Consider the following 18,983-nt stretch of genomic DNA (forward strand, 5'->3'; position numbering starts at 1 on the left):
TTTAACACACTTAAAACCCATTATTTTATGTCCATTAATTTGAAAATTGGGGTCTGCTGTAATTTAAAATCACAGCTAAAGCATGAAGCAGTATAAAATGGCTGATTTATGATAAAAGCTTATTTTACTACTGCTGGAGCTACACATACATGCAGAGACAGGAAGAGCAGCCAGTCCTAAATACACACTATAGCTGCTGTAAAACAGGAACAAGATAGATGGCAAAATAAAGCTTATATGGTTAATATCAAGCCCTAAATGCATCAGCATCCATTAAAAACTGAAAGTAAGCGAGCAATCAATTTCTACGCTCAGTTGTTGTGTCTGGATGTGTGAGGGATGTAGGTCTACTGAGCCCGTGACCTACTCAACCAATACAAGAGCAGGATAAGTTAGGGAGATTGTGCTAAATGACTACTACTTAAAGACCTAATGACATGATTAGCTATATTGATTTGCTAAGTCTATGCATTAACATTCCAGATCAATGAGATTAGCAACAGACTGTATATAGAATTCTTATTTAACTGCAAGAAGAACTGCTGCTATGTACTTTTCACTTTAGTGCAATGCAGGTCTGTTGGCCACCAACCATTGATAGAAGTGACTATCATTGTTCTAAATAAATGGTCCCATATTAAACTTTAGGAAAAGGAAGCAACAGTGGCAAAAAGAGCTTTGAGCCAGGGTTAGGATGTTAGGATGTTTTCAAATCTCTAGTTAATTTGCTCGCAATCTTGATCTGTTTCCTTTCACACAACGAAAAATCATAGCAAACCAAAATGCATTACAAGTTATGTAAGAACTGTCTTGTCTGTTCATTGGTTAAATGGGTCTGGGCTGGGATCCAGAAAATAAACACTGAAAGTAGATCCTGTTTTATACTGATGAATATTTCTATGAGCGAAAAAAAATCCCTGTGAAACGTGGAACAACTCTACCGTTAGCATTTGTTCATATTTATCTGGGCAATAAACCAAGAAAAACGTTGCAGCAGCTAATTACACGTACTAATAAAACAAAACAATGCTGCTTGATGCTTCAGAAAGATGACGAGCTGTAAACTAGCTGTTAAGCTAAAACCTGTTTTGGGCCAGATCAAGGTCAGATTGTGTTCCGACAAATCTCTCCAGTGTTTGTTTGGGACCAGACAATGAGGGTGTCTGGTTGCTTTTGTTTTGGTTTAGATTGCTACGTACAGAACAGCATAAACGAACCGCACTGAGGCGGAAAAACCAATTCAACTCGAAAAACAAGGCAGGTTTAAAAAAGCCTGTGTATTCACACCTAAACAGAACACATGAAAATAACATGTGAATGATGTCTTGACCAAGGTCTGGACTCAAGAACCAGAAATGAATCTGACCAAAGGAGGTGGTCTGGGTCCAGATCAAACTGAACTATGGTTCTAGTCATGTTTAGTATGAAAACACCTTTGGAGCTTCAGACTATTTACAGGAAGTTCTGGGGAGAGGAGGAAACAAGATATTTATTTTCAATTTGATTGTTGGAAGAAATAAAGGCGTGTACAAAGGCCAGCAAAAGAATGCTGAAGCATATGTTAACATCTTATTCTGGGGGAGTGAAAGAGAGTCGATATTAGAGGATGGGACAGCAATGCAAAACCCCTGTGGACGTGGATGTGAAACCAAAACTAAGTGGACCAAATGCGTATAATTTACTAAAACACGACCCTTAGTTCAGACCTTGCTTTAGACTTTCAGGTGAGAAAATGCTCAAAGTGAAAACAATACGCCCCTTCAGGGGGGTCGCCACAGCGGAACACGTTCTGCACATTCATTTGAGATGAGTTTTTATGGCGGGTGCCCTTCCTACTGCAGCCCTTCCATTTTACCCAGGGCTTGGGGACCGGCACTAAGGTTGCCGCTGGTGGTTGGGAAAGGCCACACCTGGTGGGGTGGGATTCAAACCCGCGGCCTTCTCCATCCCAACCCAATGCTCTATCCCCCCAAAGGTGGAAACAACGTAACCTTTTTAATGTGTGAATCTAACAGTCCACATCAACTAAGGCTAGAAAGAAGCAGAACGACAGGCCTCATAATTTGCAGGTAGTTACAGTGAGGCTAACTGCCTGCGGATCTGAGCGACAGCTGGAGGGAGAGGAAGAGAGGAAATGTAATAAACAGAGAGTTTAAAAAAATCCTGAAAGGCCCCAAGTTAGAGTGTGACAGGGGAAGAGGGAGAGCAATAAAAAAGCAAACATTTCAGTGACAGAAGGAGAAGAGGCAGTTTGTGTGTCGGTGTGTGTGTGAGAGAGAGATTCAAACGCATTATTATCATTTCAGTATGTTCCAAAATTGTTCTCATAATTTCAACATTTTCCAGGAGTGCTGTTCTGTGATATATACAGTACTTGTGTCTAATGTGTAAATGTGCATGCTGGCTGATATCATATGAAGCAGAAACTTGGAAGCCTAGAACATTATTAATTAACTATAATATTTCATACCATGAAATATAGACAATGACTTCCAGTAATCAGTCACATGGAAGTTAAGGACGATATCGCTTAATGTACTGCAGTTTTAGGTTTTACTGTATATTAAGGCCTATTTTCTCAAACAACTGGCAAGAGCTGATGATTATTTTCATAATAAATTCCAGTTTTTTTAGAAATGAATATATTCATTATTCGCTCTCTAAAATATCAGAATATAAATTCCTCCGAGAGCTTAAGGTAACATATTAAAATATTTCTGCTTGTTTTGTCTGAGAAGCAGTTTAAGAAACAAAGACTTCCAATTAACAGCAAAATAAAAGAGAATAACAGCAACTCCTCGTGTGTGAGAAGCTGGGTCCAGATTGTGCTTGGCATTCTTGCAGAATAACAAAATATGTATTAATTATTAACTGGTTTTTAAATAAGCTGTTATTTTTCTGTTGATACTAAATGATTCACTTTGAGAGGCAAGTTAAACTACCGGTCTAACAGATGTGTCGCAAGTTTTTGAAGAGCAGCTGGGCAACAAATCCATCAAACACCACATGACTGAAAACCAGTTGTCTTATGAATCCCTACCTCTTATAGCCTATTTGTGAAAAAATGTGCTCTACTTTTCAAGGGTGTGAAATATAATTTGCAAAGAGGAAGAGGACCTTTAAAAAGGCTAATTGGTTATTTTGCATGTCAACATTTTTACACCAGCAGGTTTTGTGTGACCATTAAAGCGTCACCGCTGTGGAAGAAGTCAGCCTTAATGGGAGTGTTGGATGGAATTCCATTTGGACTTTTCAGAGAAGCCTCAGCCAAAGCATTCTGGTCTGGTGCCTACAGCTTTCTCACAACCACCGTTTTAGTCTGATATTGATGTGACTTTCAGCCTTTTGTGTGTGTTCACCATGCACACAGTAAATTATAGCATTTGTAGCCTACTATTTTAAAAATGTATGTGTGATTATCTACAATAGAAAATCATGCAAACAACATAAGCATTGGTTGAAAATGGAAAACAATAGTCATTCGTTGTTTGGAATCACTTTATATTCCCATTAAAACTGTGCTAATTATGTATTGCTGGAGTGTTTTGATATTGGTGCCTGATGATGGTTCATAAAAGAGAAAGCAGTATTTAAGTAAAGCTATTAAACCCCATACAGATTTTATTTTTGCCTCAATATCCTGCTACTGCCTTTCTTATCTGTCTTAGACATTGGTACAAGCTTAATTCCTTGAACATAAATATACACAATACTTAATGTTACACATTTTTTGAAACTTTAATGATGCTGGCTTCTCCACACACACACACACACACACACACACACACACACACACACAAATTACTGGCTTCTGTGCAGGGAGACAGAGAGCTGCATAGATCAATATAAGTGCTGGTGTCAAAAGATCAGCAGAAACCAAGACGTTTAAGGCGGCCACTGTGAGGTGAGCCTGCTATAACGGCTGAACAGGTGACGTCATAGATGAGGAGTGTGTGTGTGTGTGTGTGTGTGTGTGTGTGTGTGTGCGTGCGTGCCATGGAGGTAATCAGTAAAGGTCACAAGTGCCATAGGTTATATCCGTCCAATCAGGAATCTGAAAACCAATAATTATTTTTAATCACAATTCAGCACTTTATGCAACTGATTAATCTGTGACAAAGTGCATGTAAGTCAGTTTAGAGATTTCTTTTGTACACTGTAACTGGCATATTTTAGTTTGAAAAATCAGCTGAAGTATACTTGTTACGTGAATTCTACATTGTTTTTTCCTTCACTTCAACGGGTTTTTTTCACTGTTTTAAAGTGCCTGGATGAAATGAAGTCAAAAATACTTCAAATATGAGGAAACTTAAGGTACATTTCTTGAATCATTTTATTCCATCTGCAGAATCAACATAAAGACCTATATCACACATCCTTCAAAATAAAAGCACTATCACAACAAAGGGTAACAGAATATATAACGTAATTTTGCTTAAAAATGGTGATGTCATTTTTACTGCTATGTACTATGGACACCGTCAGTCAACTCTGATCTAACCACAGCCACACTCTGCTCTAATAAGGCATATTAGAGAGAGTTTTTTAGCTTTTACTATTATTTATGTAGTTATTAGCATTCAGCATTAAAAATAAATATTTAAATCTAAGGTAACTAGCCTTTTTTTTTACTTTTAGAGTAAATAAAAAAGCTCCATATTGTTGAACAACGTACTGTGCTCTCCTAAAAATTAAGTTCCTGTACAACTGAACTGCAAACGTGGCAACATTTTCCAGAGAAGCATAATTACAACCGCAATGTTTCCTGAGAATGAGAGTATGTTGTGGCGTAAATGGAGTGCTGCAAATATGCTGATACTGAACATATCAACAAAATGTTTCCAGATAATGCATTTTTGTCCACCAAAATATCCTCTTTTGTTTTCTGCAGAAGTATGTGATCCTGCAGTATAATGTGTAGTTTGTGTGACTATAGCATTATTGAAGCATTTTAGGGTCTTTAGGCAGATATAGCAACTGGTTTGGGTCAGAGGAAGCCTGACGGCTGCTGTAGTAGAAGAAAATATGTCACTTTACTCAAAACATGGTGTTATTTGATTTTAAACTAATCCAGAATCTTTCTATAACTAACATCTGAGACTAAGCAAACACAGAACATAGGGCAGTGGCTTGACGGACCTGCGTTATTACACCTGCCACTTTCTCCAACCACATTCCTGCAACTCCCTTACCAATAAAAAAGTACCATTTCATTCATTCCAAAAATATTCTGCATCTGAATATATTAATTGACTCATTTTATTTGCTACAAAATTGTAATTGAATTTGCATCTATTTGTATAGGAATAGCATTGTATGGACAATTGTGTTGACATCTCCCATGATGTCAGACTCACACAACACCAATGGAAGTGGCGCACAGATATCGGATTTTAAATGTTTTTCAGCAAGACTTCCTCTTTTAACCAATCAGAAAATTTGCAACATTTTATATTATCATGTTTTGCATCTATATTATTGAGTGTAATTTGATCATGACTGTGGAGGATGTGCAGAGTGTGGTGGAGCATAGCAGATGGTAAAAGAGTGTAGCAGAGCAGAGAATAGGAGTTGGCAGAGCAGAGGGGATTGATTTTGAGTCTTGTACTTGCACTAACTTAAGTTATATTTAGTAGTATGATAGTGAAAATAGTGGGAGCAATGACACTTGTAATATTCACTACTAAGTGCAATCAAAGGAAGGACGGATGATGTTGTCATCATAGCATCACTTGCAACTTTTATTTCTGCAATGATTTGTTAAAGTAGAACAGATGAGATAAATACACTTCTACAATTCTACATACACTGTCATTTTTGCAAATAACACAATGAGTGACTATAGAGTGTTCATCAGGTAACTGGGTTTGGGTACTGCATGTCTCACATTAGCGGCATAGAGAAAAAACATGCATGGCAATGTTTTCTCAATGTGGACAACATTTCTCATCAGTCCATGAATCCTCACAGCCACTTCTGGGAATCATGAACAATAGCTGACCGGAATTGCTGCACAAAAACAACATTTTTAATGAAGAGCAGTGCTTCCAGTGGTCACAGTGCCAGGTAAAGGTTAGAGTATTTGTGATGGAACAATGAACCTGATAAAGACATTAGCCACATTGTAAGTAATAGACTGAGGTGCTGACAGTTTAAATAGTGTAATTCAGAGTGGTGGATGACATTATTTCATTATCTGGGTGGTAAAAAGAAGCTATGATGACTCTGCAAATGCCTTCAGAATTTGGGTGAGTGATGTCAAACAATGAGCTGAATTTAGAAAAGGTCGCCATGTATTGATTTTTTCTGTTCATCAGCAGCTTACAGTAACTCATGACTCGAATGTAGGGAAACACATTAAAAGGTACAAACTGGAGATTCGGCTCTGTGCCTTTGTCCATTCAGGCTGTTTCATTATTTGTGGAAAACACAGCTTGGGTGTTAGAAGAGTCAAAAATGTTTAATCTATCTTTTCCAAGATACTGTACAATGGGTGTGTGTTTAAATGGACCAATAAAATCCATACTACCATTATTCGTTTTCGCCTATGCTATACCTGCCAACATGGTGACAAAAAACTACTTGTTACGTGATGTCTAGAGCTGTGTAGTAGCAAAGTCAGAGGTAAAGTCATGCTGTTTGACCAATATAAAACACTTAGAAAAAGAGGTACCTGGCTGCAGACAAAGATCAGTGACTGTTGACCAGATGGACAAATTTTACCCTTTGCCAGAAGTTGTGAATTTTTGGTTTTAGATTGTGTTTCTTGGGTATATAACTCGGACCAATAGCTTTCCCTAATCCTAACCAGTCTACCTTATTACCTAACCCTAAACCTGTTTGTCTTCAGAATCATCTTCTGCTTAAATTTGAAACTTCTGGCTTATATCCAAAGCTGTCAGTCTGCCGCCTTTGTCTGCACCCAGATACTCATGCTGAAAAAAAGATTTTTCTTATTATGGGCAGACGTCATGTATGCAAATAAAGCAAAAACTTAATAAAAAGCCAGCATAATCAAATGTATAAAACCATGACAACTGTGGGCTGTAGTGTTTCACTGACATAAAGTGCACAATACATTATCACATGACTGTTTCAGTCTTTTTTTTTTCCTTGAGTGCAAGCTCAGCTCACAGTGCTTTCTGCCAGACTTTGTTCTCAGTTTTGTTTCTCTGCCCATATTTCACTGTATGAGTTGAATGTGCAGAACACATTGTTTGGGAAAGTCTTTCACAGTCATGTCAAGGAAAATACAAAATGGAAAAGAACAGAAGAGAAATAAAATCTTGTCAACACAGCTAAAAAAAAAACTCCACTAAAATGAATGACCTGGAGGTACAGTAAAAGAGCTCAATGTGCTATGCCATGTTTTGACGGTTTGATGGCATGTGTGGGCAGTAGTGAAGTGAATATTACTAAAATGCTGCAAAAAGTAGAGAGGAAGCATGCTTCACACTCACAGAATAATCATTTCTGATGGCTTCACCTATTGTAAAAGCAGTTACAGCTGTATCCATTTCGATTGGTTATCTCTTTTTTTTTTTGGTTTTAATACATGCAGCTTCACTTTGTGTATCATCACATCATTCCGTGGCTCTTATCGTTTTTTTTATCATCTCTACAGATATGGGCCAGTAGGAACCTGCTCTACATGCTAGTTGACTCAGTAGGTTATTATCACACAAAATGATGCACCACTGTGTTGTTTGGTTTAGGCACAAATACAAGATGGAGTTAAGGAACAATCATTGTTTGCCTTAAAATACAAGTAACTGATAAAAGATCGGTGTTTTCAATGTCATGAAAATGCTCGAACTTGGCATGATTCTGGAAGGAGCACTCTGAAACCCCTTTACAGCAGTTGGTTGTGTTGCTGCTCCAACTCCTCTGGGTAAACGTATTTGTTTATTCTTTTTCAAATGTGGCATCATTAATATGATAATTCAGTCAGAGAGCAGAGAAATTAGACATATTCTGGAAGATTATGATGATGAAAAATCTACCGGAAAATGTAGTGATTCTGTGCCAATGGCAAACCTAAGAATAAGAATGTATCTTCTAATTATCTGCACTGTGATAAGCTTGAAGATATGAAATGGCAACACTGTGTCCACAGGTATTTTTTTTTTCAAAGAACTTCAGCTTATTTCTCCAGAAAAGTGCTCTATGGACCAATTACGCTTTTTCTGCTCCAGGAAACAGATGGATTATTGAATAAATTGAAGGTTATTTGAGTGTAATTGGCCTGTAGGTCTTGCCTAAGCAGTTCTCCTGCAGCAGATGAGCATGTTGAGTCAGACAGTAGACCATCAGTTGTTGACAATGACTCTTGCATTATTTCTCTCTGCCCTTAATTTCTTCAGGCTGTAAAGTGTAGCCTCTTTGTGTTTGCTGTTGTAAAAAGCAAGGCTAAATCTTCACGGCCTGAGCTACAATTAGGTGATTATAATTTATAAGTGTCTAGCTTGTTAGTCAAAAGTATTTCCTCCTTTCTTTTTGTTAATTTGAAACAAATTTGTAACAATTAGTTGATTAGTTCAATTAAATCATTAGCAAAGCAAAAATGTCAAATTGTTCTCTATTTCCAGCTTCTCAAATGTGAGGATTTGCTGCTTTTCTTTGTTTGATATCACTTTAAAATGAAACTATCCTGAAGAGTTGTTGCTTATGTTGCCTAAACAAATCATGCACTTGTGTGTTGATGATTAATACTAAATCATGTTCATGTTTAATTATCAATGTCAAGGAAGAAGTGTGAGATCTCAGGACGTGTTCTTCATTTACTTTGGCTTATTCTGCTCCTGTTTCAGGATGGGAATGACACACTGGAAGAGTTTCTCTGACAAGTGTTGAAATCCTACCAAATCCAACCACTTATTTTGGCTTATAGTAACTGTGATGGCATAATGAAAACTCCAATAGAACACACTCAGTAGCTGCAGCAAGCTGCTCATTACTTGGGAAAATGCCACAGTTCTGCACAGATGTGTGGGCAGCATGTATCCCCCCTCCAGCCTCTGTCAGCTTTTCAGAAAACTTGGGAATAAAAATGATAATAAGAATAAACACAAAACAAAACAGCAGCATGAATCCAACAAGTGAGAAGTCGAGACAAACTAAATTAATCACAGGAACTCCAGGAGCTTCCGTTGTGCACCTCACCTGTCAGACATGGCAGGTGAGCGCATGCCTGCGCCCGAAAAATAGTCCTTTATTGCCATATTCAAAAGCAAAAGTTCCACTGGAAAAAAAAAGGACATGAAACATCGTGACTTCAAGCAGCTTCAGACTGCTTGAAAGTGACAACAGCACTTCATCGCCTATTCAGTGACAATTCTGAACACCCACAGTTCGTTTGAGCTACCCCGAAAAGAAATATGGAAAAGAAAAACGCAAAGCCCCATAAACACCGAAGAGAAGTGTGGGTTTGTGAGGCTGAGCGGTGAATTTAGCTCAGGAGCACCCACAGACACTAAAATGGAGGAGGTGATAGGCAGTGTGGGATGAGATTGTAGGTGCCCAGAGCTGTCAGGAGAACAGGAGGGGGTAGAAGAGATAGGATGGAGTCAAAACATGTCAGAGCTTTGAAGTGAAAGACAGGAGGACGCTGAGGAGAGGGAGGCTACACACACACACACACACACACGCACACACACACGAACATCTCACCATATTTTGGCCGTTTGAGGTCAGCGGGGATTATATGACACTTGTCATTGCAGCTTCAATAGCAAGGACATCATCTATCACGGTGATGAGTTATTAATTAGCTTCACCTCACTGTGCACTGCCGATTTTGGGCTTCTACAGTACAAAGGTGAGAGTATTATTGCCCCTCTCCCCCCTTCATATTGAGAAGCCTGAACACTCCCGCATGCAGCAGCCTTTTTTTTTTTTATTCATAAAAAAAGAAGGAGTATCTCTCAGTGGTGATGTTGCTTTTACACAGAGACAATAGAGAGTTTGAAAAAATATTCGCCCTGAAATGCCGGGGGTGTCAGCTTGCAGCTCAGCAATAAGCCGCCAAATAGCTACAGACCCACAGATGCGCCAGAGGGGAAAAAAATCAGAACATATCGTCATTGCACAGAACACAAGTGCGCTGAACTAATAACAGTGATGGTGTGGAGACTCCCGGGGCTCTCTGTGGAAGACAGCTCTCCACTTACTTACCCATGGTGTCTCATAGGTCCGTTCCCTCCGTCCTCCGTAGCGCAGTCCGCCGCACAGATCACGACTTCCTCCGTGTCGCCTTCCCCTTTTTTTCCAGTACCTGAAGAGTCGTGGAGCTCTGTGAGCCTTTCACTCAACGGGCGATTCGCCTGCCTTCATATTAAAAACTGTCACTCAATTATAAAAAGCTAGTAAAGTTTGCGCCCATGCTCCCTGGCGCAGCGCAACTCTCCAGTCCTGTCACAAATAACCGTTCCATCAAGCCCCCCAAGTTGGAAGTCTAACAACGCCTGGTTCTTCAGCAATTTTTTTCACCTGATAGAAAGACAGTCTTGTAGTGAGAGTCCGACAGAAAAAGCGTCACACGTTGCAAAAGTTGAAAGGTCGAAAAGAGACGGATTGTGCCGCGGGGATCGGTGCAGTCACCGGCGGAGGCAGGTGTCCTCTGCGCAAACATCCAGCGGAGCGGCGGCGATCACAGGCAAGCACCGGCACTGTCAGGGGCTCCTGTGCAGCGCATTGGAAAGCAGGTTTCCGTGTGCGCGCCCGGCTGCGTGGGGGAGCGCGTGTTCGCGCGTAAGCAGGCGCGCGCATGTGGGAGAGAAATTAGAGAGAGGAACAAAAAAAGCGAGAGAAAGAGAAAACATTCCATGCAGTGTTTAACAGATGCAGGCATATTCGGTCCAATATGATTTTCTTTTGTTTTTGTGTTGATCTGCTCCTCCATCTTCATCACCACCAACACAAACAAACCAGAGCTGGAGCCATCTCCCGTCTTTACCATCCTTTCATTCTATAGGTCCATTATGCAGGTGTTGTGCAGGATATGCTGAGGGCTATATGTGGTCATCATTATAGCATGAGTGGGTAGCATGACCGATCCCACCTCGTATTGCATAATTATTGCAGATGGAGAGGCTGAGTTTTTTTTAGTTCAGAGATGCCGTCAGTCTGGCTTCCCTTGACTGTTTTAAAGTGGAACATGTCAAACTTTCTTATTAGGGAGCACATCATCGCATGACACACAATAAATGTTTCTGCAATTACACATTTATGAGAGTTATAAAGGTTCTTTCTGCAGTTTTTCTTCTCGAAGTTAGAAATACTCAGTTGATATTATTTCCAGTGTCCAGAACACTTTCAAATGTTTTATTTAGTCCCACCTTCTTCAATCCTTGTTCCTCCATTGTGATTAATTCCTAGAGTGGTGTTCAGTCTTCAAATAATTTCAAATGATTCAGAAAAAAGACTTAAAAAAAAGAAAATAAATGCTAAAAAAATGTTCCTATTATAAAAAAATAACTTCAGCCCGACTTAACTTTCCATTTAGCCTTGTCACACGATTTAATAAATACTTAAAGTTTTATAAGTGTGACATTAAAAGTTTGAGTTTCAAAGTGAATTACAGATAATATATTTATATAGTAGTTTTTTTTTTGCATTGAGAAAAAAAATTACAGTAGGATTTCAGTACCTGTAGAGAGATGTATGTAATGTGTCCCATTTCTTTTGGCCTCAAAGCATTTATTTCATTATCATTCATTTCATTTCATTTTCTGCTACTCAGAGAGACAGCTTAGGTTACTTACCAGAGGGCAGATCGTTTAAAATTCAAACCATCGCTTAGCTTCATCTCCTAGTCTTGAAAGAAAACACTCTCTCCAGGAGAGCAATTTCTTTACCGTGATATTGTAATTAATCTCTTTCACTAGTTTTCAGAAGCTGTATGCATGTTTAAAACAAAGCCACATAACAAGAGTAAGAAAGATCTCAACATGACCTAAACAACACAGAAAAAAAGGATGTTTTCTGACCTAACTAGTTGTTTGTTCCTGCTGTGGGAGAAACAGCTGCAGTATCCAGCTTCGCTTGGTCAAACTGACAATCATAATAATCTTTTATGGGTCAGTGCTCCTTTGAATGTCAGACCTGTTCTTTCTTTCAGTCAGCCACATACTAATAACAGCATTTCGTTATTTTTGGACAGATACTACCTAACGAGCCTGCCATGTATTCTAGCAACTCCTCCAGGTTTGACCTTTCATCCCTTTACAGCCCATACAGCAGTGTTAGAAAGCATTTAGCTTCCTAGAATTTCTTAAAATTCAATCCGGTGATAACTTTTTATAGTGTCACTCAGTTAAGACTGAGAGTGAAAAGAGCCATAAAATTAATTTAACAAGCACAGGGAGCTGCGTGATTGGAACTTTGACGTTGGCCCCTGTTGCCTGGAGCCACAGTTAGAAGGATGCCCGCACTGTAAATCACGAGGACAATGAAGCCCCCTCCCCATCACCTTCCTCCTCTTCCTCGTCTGCATGCACATCGGATTTTGTTGTTGGTGGTGAACAAGAGAAGAGTTGAACTGCAACAACGTTCATTGTCAGTAAAAAAACTGTAGGTCAGTAAGGACCACCAAGCCAGAGATAATGCAGGAAAAGGTCCAGATAATGGTAATGAACGCAGATGAAGGAATAGTGTTAGTACTTTAGTGGTGGGTGAGCATGTGAGACTGTCCTAACAAAAGTAGCTAATGCTACACTTGATATTTGGTTTGCAAATGCCTTGGCAAAGCCCCATAGCAACCAACTAAGACTTCTCATTTAGCGGATGCTTTTATCTACTTTATAAAAAAGTAGTAAACACTAGGGACAACTTTAGGATTCAGTGAGTCACCCAGGGGCACTTTAACATGTTGCCAGGGGGACTGGGTGTTGAACTACTGACCCTTGGGTTCGTCATACGTAATGATTTTGAAAGGTACTTGAACCCTCCAACTCTTTTTCAGATTGGTTACTAATCATACAAAGTGGAGAGCATCATATGTTCATAAGCAGACACTCATCTGCATTTAGTTTATAAAACTAAATGCTGATTGGTCCAGACTGGTTTATAATAGGTGTTACATAATTCTTGTTTATTAAAAGTGAAGTTACAATATTACTTTCAAATGCAGTAACGTATTACTTTTTAGTTACAGTTGCTTTACCTTTGCAAAAACATCCACTTATATTTGGACTTATATAGTAAAATTAAGAAGTAACATAAAACTCACATACGCAAACAGTAATTTAAACTTAAACTTATGGGGTTATGTGTTAAATTGCTGCATTAATTTGCAAACTAGTATAAAATCCCATAACACGTTAGGTTTTGGTAGGGCATTACCGCCAACACATGGTTCATGGTTCCACTCACTAGACTTTTTCTGAATGACGGTTATGTAACATGCGCTGTAAAAATAGTGTCTTCCAGCAAATATGGATGGACATATAGCGACAGTCAATATGTTACCGATTTTTTTTAAGTCAAGCACATCAGGTGCATTTCTACTGAAGGTTCAAAAACATTAACTTCCCTAGAGCTGATGTCAAGGAACTTTGCATTGTGATTTGCTTTTTCCACAGCAAAGATCAGAATAAGTCGCCATCTGACATGGAAAAGCGTGACGGTTTATGTCATTTGTAGGTGAATGAAATGTCAACAACGACTTTGCTGTCAGTCGCTTATGGTCATCGGTCCTGCAAATGCAGAATATGTTCCACAGTAAACAAGCGTCTGTGAAGACTCTTGGTCAATAAGGTCATGGTTATCCTAGAAGTATGGTTCAGTGGAAACTGGACTCGCTTGTAGTTTCTAAAAATGTTTCACCTCTCATTCGAAAAGCTTCCTCCTTTGAACGTTCCCCTGGGAGTTGTTGTCCTGCCCCACTTTCATGTGTGTTGTTGGAGAGTCATGCTTTAGACTGTGAAGGGCTGTGGAGCCACCTTGGAGGTGATGAAAGAACAGCATCGTAAGTGTTTGTTAAGTGGTGTCGTAGGCCACCTCCTCAGTTGAAAGAGGGCGACAAAGCATGTGGCTCCAACAACATACATGAAAGTGAGGCAGGACCCCTAGGTGACCATCAAAGTGACAACGACTTAATGGCACCAAAGAGTTTATAGGCCTGCCTCTCTCTAGTCAGAACTGATGAAGCCTTTCAGATGAGAGGTTGAATGCAAGTCCAATTGCCACTCAACAGCACTTCTGCAATAACAGTAAACAAGACACAGACAATATAATAATAACAGTTATAAAATATTGTGACAATACTCTTCACTTCCTGTTTGGCCTCTGCTATGTGGGCTGAGCTGATGGATTAATAAAAACATTTCAAGTTAAATCCACATAGTCAATGTTCCACTAATGTCACTCACTTACAGTATATACATATATAAATAAATACATATTTATTTTAATACATATTTAGTGAAACACGTGCGCTCCTCTTGTGTTTGTCCTTCCCATTGTATGTGCCAGGTCGATAAAGAAACAATAAAGAAAGTGAAATCCAAGGACAGTTGTTGTTCTGGTGAAAATATATGTAGGGGAACTAAGTCCCTCAAAAGGTTTCAGTAATGAAAATTCACCAAAACATCCATTAAGTGAGGTGGAGATGAGGTGTGAAGGTTAGGCATTTCATTTAGAGTTTTCGCTTCATGCATTGATGTTTTGCCATGTCAGTCACTGGATTTGTTGCTACCACCTCAATTCAAAGGAGGTGAATAGGACTTTCTTTTGCTGCTCTTCACAGCATTGAACACAGGAACACTGTTCCTCAGAAACATTTTCAGTACATGGTATTTCATTCACGTACAAAACAATCCCAAAAAGTACATCGCAGCGCCTCGAGATGTTCTACTAAAAAAAAAAAAAAAAAACATGCGTTTTTTTTCTTAACAGACAGGAGCTGGATATGTCATGGCCATTATTTAGCCAAACCATTCTTGTTAAAGTATCAGTTGTAATAGTAGAAATAGATATGTGTTTTTATTCACGGTCACAGCTGAGCAATTTCACTCAGACTGACGGTGCTAAAAGACAGGATCCTGATCCGGGATTTTCCAAGTGATACAGAGTTACATTTTTGTTTGCTTTTTGATTGCAACAATCTTGCACTATTTTCTATGTGAATGACATTTATTGATATGTGTGAAGATACTTTGCATGAATAGAAAAATTCCTTCAAGTCTACCGCCTGCACATATGTCTGACGAAATCACTTTCATTTGTATGGCTGGAGGCTGCTTTGAGCTCTGCATCTCATTGGATGCTCTTGTAACTGCAACTTCTCTGAGGTAGTGTTTGTAACTGTGTGCATGTTATATTCTGCGTGATCCAGTACCTCATGCTGAAAAAGCTCATTGAAAAAAAAAAGGGCCCAATCTCATGACATTTCTGGATTTATTTTGTTGAGGATTCAAGGTGACATGAAATTTTTCCTATAATTTTCACATTGTCATAGTCGGTACTGTTGCTGTGAATAGAATACGGATCTGTGCGTGAGTCTGTTGTTGAGTCAGTTGAGAGTTTGAGTTAGTGGTGAAAACTTTTTGTCATATCTAGGACAACAAAATCATCTAGTGTGAATAACAAATGTTAAATATCTCAACTAGGCAGCCATCTTTCTTTATCACATCACCCCTGCTGTTGTAAGCCATTAATGTCTGAAAAATTATCATGGGAGTGTCACCACTCTGAAGAAGAGAACAATAAGAGGCATTTTAAATGCAGAATCCAACATTAAACACATTTTCCATTGTTAATCGTGTATTTAAATGGGTAAGTGATGTAAACTGGATATCTAGGATGTGTAATTGTGCATTTCTGTTCAGAAATTGCAAAACAAAATGTGGATTAAGTGAGATAATATGAGTCTGTGTTGAGACTCATCTCCAAGAAAGGCTTGACAGAATAATATTTCTCAGCTTTCTGAAACATCAAACACAAGCTTTTAGTCGCAGTCTCTTGCAGTCATAAAGGCGTGTTTCCACACTCACTATTTCCCACTAACATTCAACAGGGAGAAGCTCTTTGTTCAAGAAGCAGAGATAAGAGCCTTCCCTCCAGGAGCTCACAATGCTGCCACCAGACATTGCGTGATCACTGACATACCCGCTCCCACCGGTGGATTCTCTGGGTGTGTTCCTATTCCCACTCTCCTCGCCCCTAATAGAGCACAGTTATATCCTGGGAAGTTTGAAGAAATCAGTAAAAGCGTAAATTAAAACTCTTCATTTACTGGATTAACCGGAACCAGCTCAGCTTATAACACATTAAAGAAACATTTTAAAGGACAGATTCACAATTTTCCAAGTCTGTCTTCAAATCCAAGTCTCATATGAACAGAGGTCTGACTTAAGGCACACACTTATTGAGTGTATAGGCGATTATGAATGTGATTCAGTCATGATGAAATTGGTCCTGGTCAGTGCCAGACCAGTTCAGTCACAGACAATTGTCAAGTGTATGCTGTGTAAAGATTCTTAAGTCTACCAGAGCAGACAAAGATTTTTTAAACATCAGTTTAGTATTTACAAGCGATGTACCAACGTACCCGGTTGTCGCCATATTTGTTTTGGCACAAAGTGTGTTGCCCCCATTTTACACAGTCATCAGGTGTCTTCCAGACTGACAGAGACTGTAAATCTGTGATAGACGATGGAAACAGTCTTTATGTGTGAACTGTCCAGTCTTTGACAGTCTTTGCTAGTCTTCAGGTGTGTCCTCAGCATTAGGTGGGATCATTCCTCCTGCTCTCACTGGCTATGATGAGATCACTTCCTGGACCAACTTGAGTGAAATTGCTGGGAGCCAATATCCACAAAAATGTGATCAAATGTGTATCTCAAACTAATATGAAACACAAATAGTCTTACTTAAGACAGTCTTAAAAACCTGTCTATCTCTTAGCGTTGGCTTTGCTAAACATATTGATTTACTGTAAGTGTAATATTTCAAGCACAAAAGCTAAGTGCAACAGAGCTGTAGCAACTAATACAGGCAAAATAGACTTCAAAACTAAACTGCTGTTTTCTACTAGCTAACATAGTTTAGTCACACTGGTGTCAAACCTTTCAAAGAAAGTTTGGTGGGACAGAATTAGTCTGTGGTTAATTATTACATTCCTGAAATTCCTTGTTTCCTTGTTTTGTCCAAATCCCATATTGTCCAAGTGCCATTTAAGATCTGGATATTTGATCATTTAAATATCAACTTTCAAATGCAGAGAAGGTGTGAGCCACAGCTTATTAGCAGAGATGGTGTGAGAGATGCTGTGCAGTGTCGAGACAGACAAAGGATTCTTTGATGTTTGATTTAGGAACGGTGAAGAAATAAACTGAACCAGAACACATGGAAGTACATAAAGGCTACTGAACCAAACTTCAGGCCTTGCACTAGGAATCCATAGCCACAGTGATTGACAGAGCTTGGTCTTGGAGGTAAGTTCACTTACACAAGGCTTAGCTCTAGTCACGAGGGTCCAGACATGTGCAGCTTTCCATACTGTAAACCAACCACTACCTGTTTAGGTAACAAGTGTGTTTGAACTCAAGATATTGTACAGTGATGACCGTGACACATCAACTTCAATTCATGATGAACGCACAGGCATGAGAGTCCCATGATCATCTCATAAACTCTCATCAATAAAAAAAAAAAAAGAGTATTTTTTTCTAAAGTGCCAAACTAAAGAAACACTTTGTTAAACACTTTAATTAATTCATGGAATTCAGCTGAATGTCCCTGAGTATGATGATCTCTATAGCTCCTCTGTACTAAAGCCTGCCTCGTCTCCAGCCTTCTTAACAATACTTAGATTTGGTAATGAGTTGGCCGTGGTGCTGAGAGCCATGCTGCTACATTAGATCATCATTAGAAAATCTGAGATTTTTAATTACCTAACTAGGTCAATAATGACCTTCTTCTGGTTTTCTAAGCTCAAAGTCACACTCTTGGACAGCAGTTCGGGTACACAGATACTGTGTATAAGTAAGAAAACCGCTGTCTCCAGGTTCCCATGTCATTATTTTGGGATGTCAATTTAGAGGAAAATGCTTTCAACATAACCTTGCCAGCCATTTTGAAATAACAGAGGTGCTGGATTTAGTCCTTGAGGATAATATGTGTAATGTCTACATTTACCACAGAACACCACGTTTCTTAATCAGAAAGGACAATCAGTAGTTACACTGCATGACCTTAAACTATCATTGCTTGCACCTTCTAAAATACTGTGCAATTGACTGCTTAAAATGTCATGCATCATGATGTCTATTGTCAAGACAGCTTAAAAATGTGTAGCAGAAATCAGTAGCTGCTCAAATGTAAACTTGTGCAATTCTGCAAGTAGAAATTACACAGGATGTAAGTGATAGCTGGGGATTTTCTCAGCCAGCATTTTGTGTGGTTTGTAGACAGGGTTAACAGGGCATTTAAATCCTGTTGTCCCAAAAGTCCGTGTAGCAACTGGATATTTATAAGCTAAGAGTTTACAAATACAGGATGTATTATATTGTGTTTTTTTAAAAATCTATTTCAGTTATTTATTCTGCCACTTATTCATTTTCTTCTACCTCCTGATAGCAGCAGCATGTACTAAATAGACTATATTAAAGAAAATAAAACTCAGGCACACGGATAATTGTCAGAAAATACAGTACAGTGGGAGGTTAATGTAATACAATAATCCTGCTCATTTTAGTGTTGTACAAAATAGAAAAAAGGTAGATGTAAAAAAATATCAAGATGATCAGTCTAAATCATAAAATGCTACTAGTATTTTACATTACTGTGTGAAAGTCTTATAACTGAGGCAAATTTACATATTATACATAGCACTGGCAGTTAAATTAATTTTCAAGTCTTAATTGAAGCAATATTCATGTGTATGTGAAGAGCAAAAATACACTACAGATTTTGGATGAGGCCTTTATGAAACATCAGCCACCTAAATTGAACTGTTTTTTTTTCTGTTACAGTAAATTTAA

General features: G+C 38.8%; 1 protein-coding gene across 2 annotated transcripts in view; it reads right to left on the reverse strand.

The window, feature by feature from the left end:
- Nucleotides 1-10,923, reverse strand: part of lrrtm4l1 (leucine rich repeat transmembrane neuronal 4 like 1) — a 49,398-nt gene extending 38,475 nt beyond the window's left edge. The window contains exon 1 of one of the 2 annotated variants that reach the window (XR_010911623.1): nucleotides 10,174-10,923. Coding sequence is in view for 1 of the 2 variants with exons in the window: in XM_067484874.1 (XP_067340975.1) it covers nucleotides 10,174-10,177 (4 nt within the window). In the remaining variant the exon portion in view is untranslated. The remainder of the gene's footprint in view (nucleotides 1-10,173) is intronic. The other variant, XM_067484874.1, reaches the window with a different exon arrangement.
- Nucleotides 10,924-18,983: the final 8,060 nt, after the last annotated feature.

Source organism: Channa argus, chromosome 18, assembly GCF_033026475.1.
Source record: "Channa argus isolate prfri chromosome 18, Channa argus male v1.0, whole genome shotgun sequence".
Taxonomy (NCBI): domain Eukaryota; kingdom Metazoa; phylum Chordata; class Actinopteri; order Anabantiformes; family Channidae; genus Channa; species Channa argus.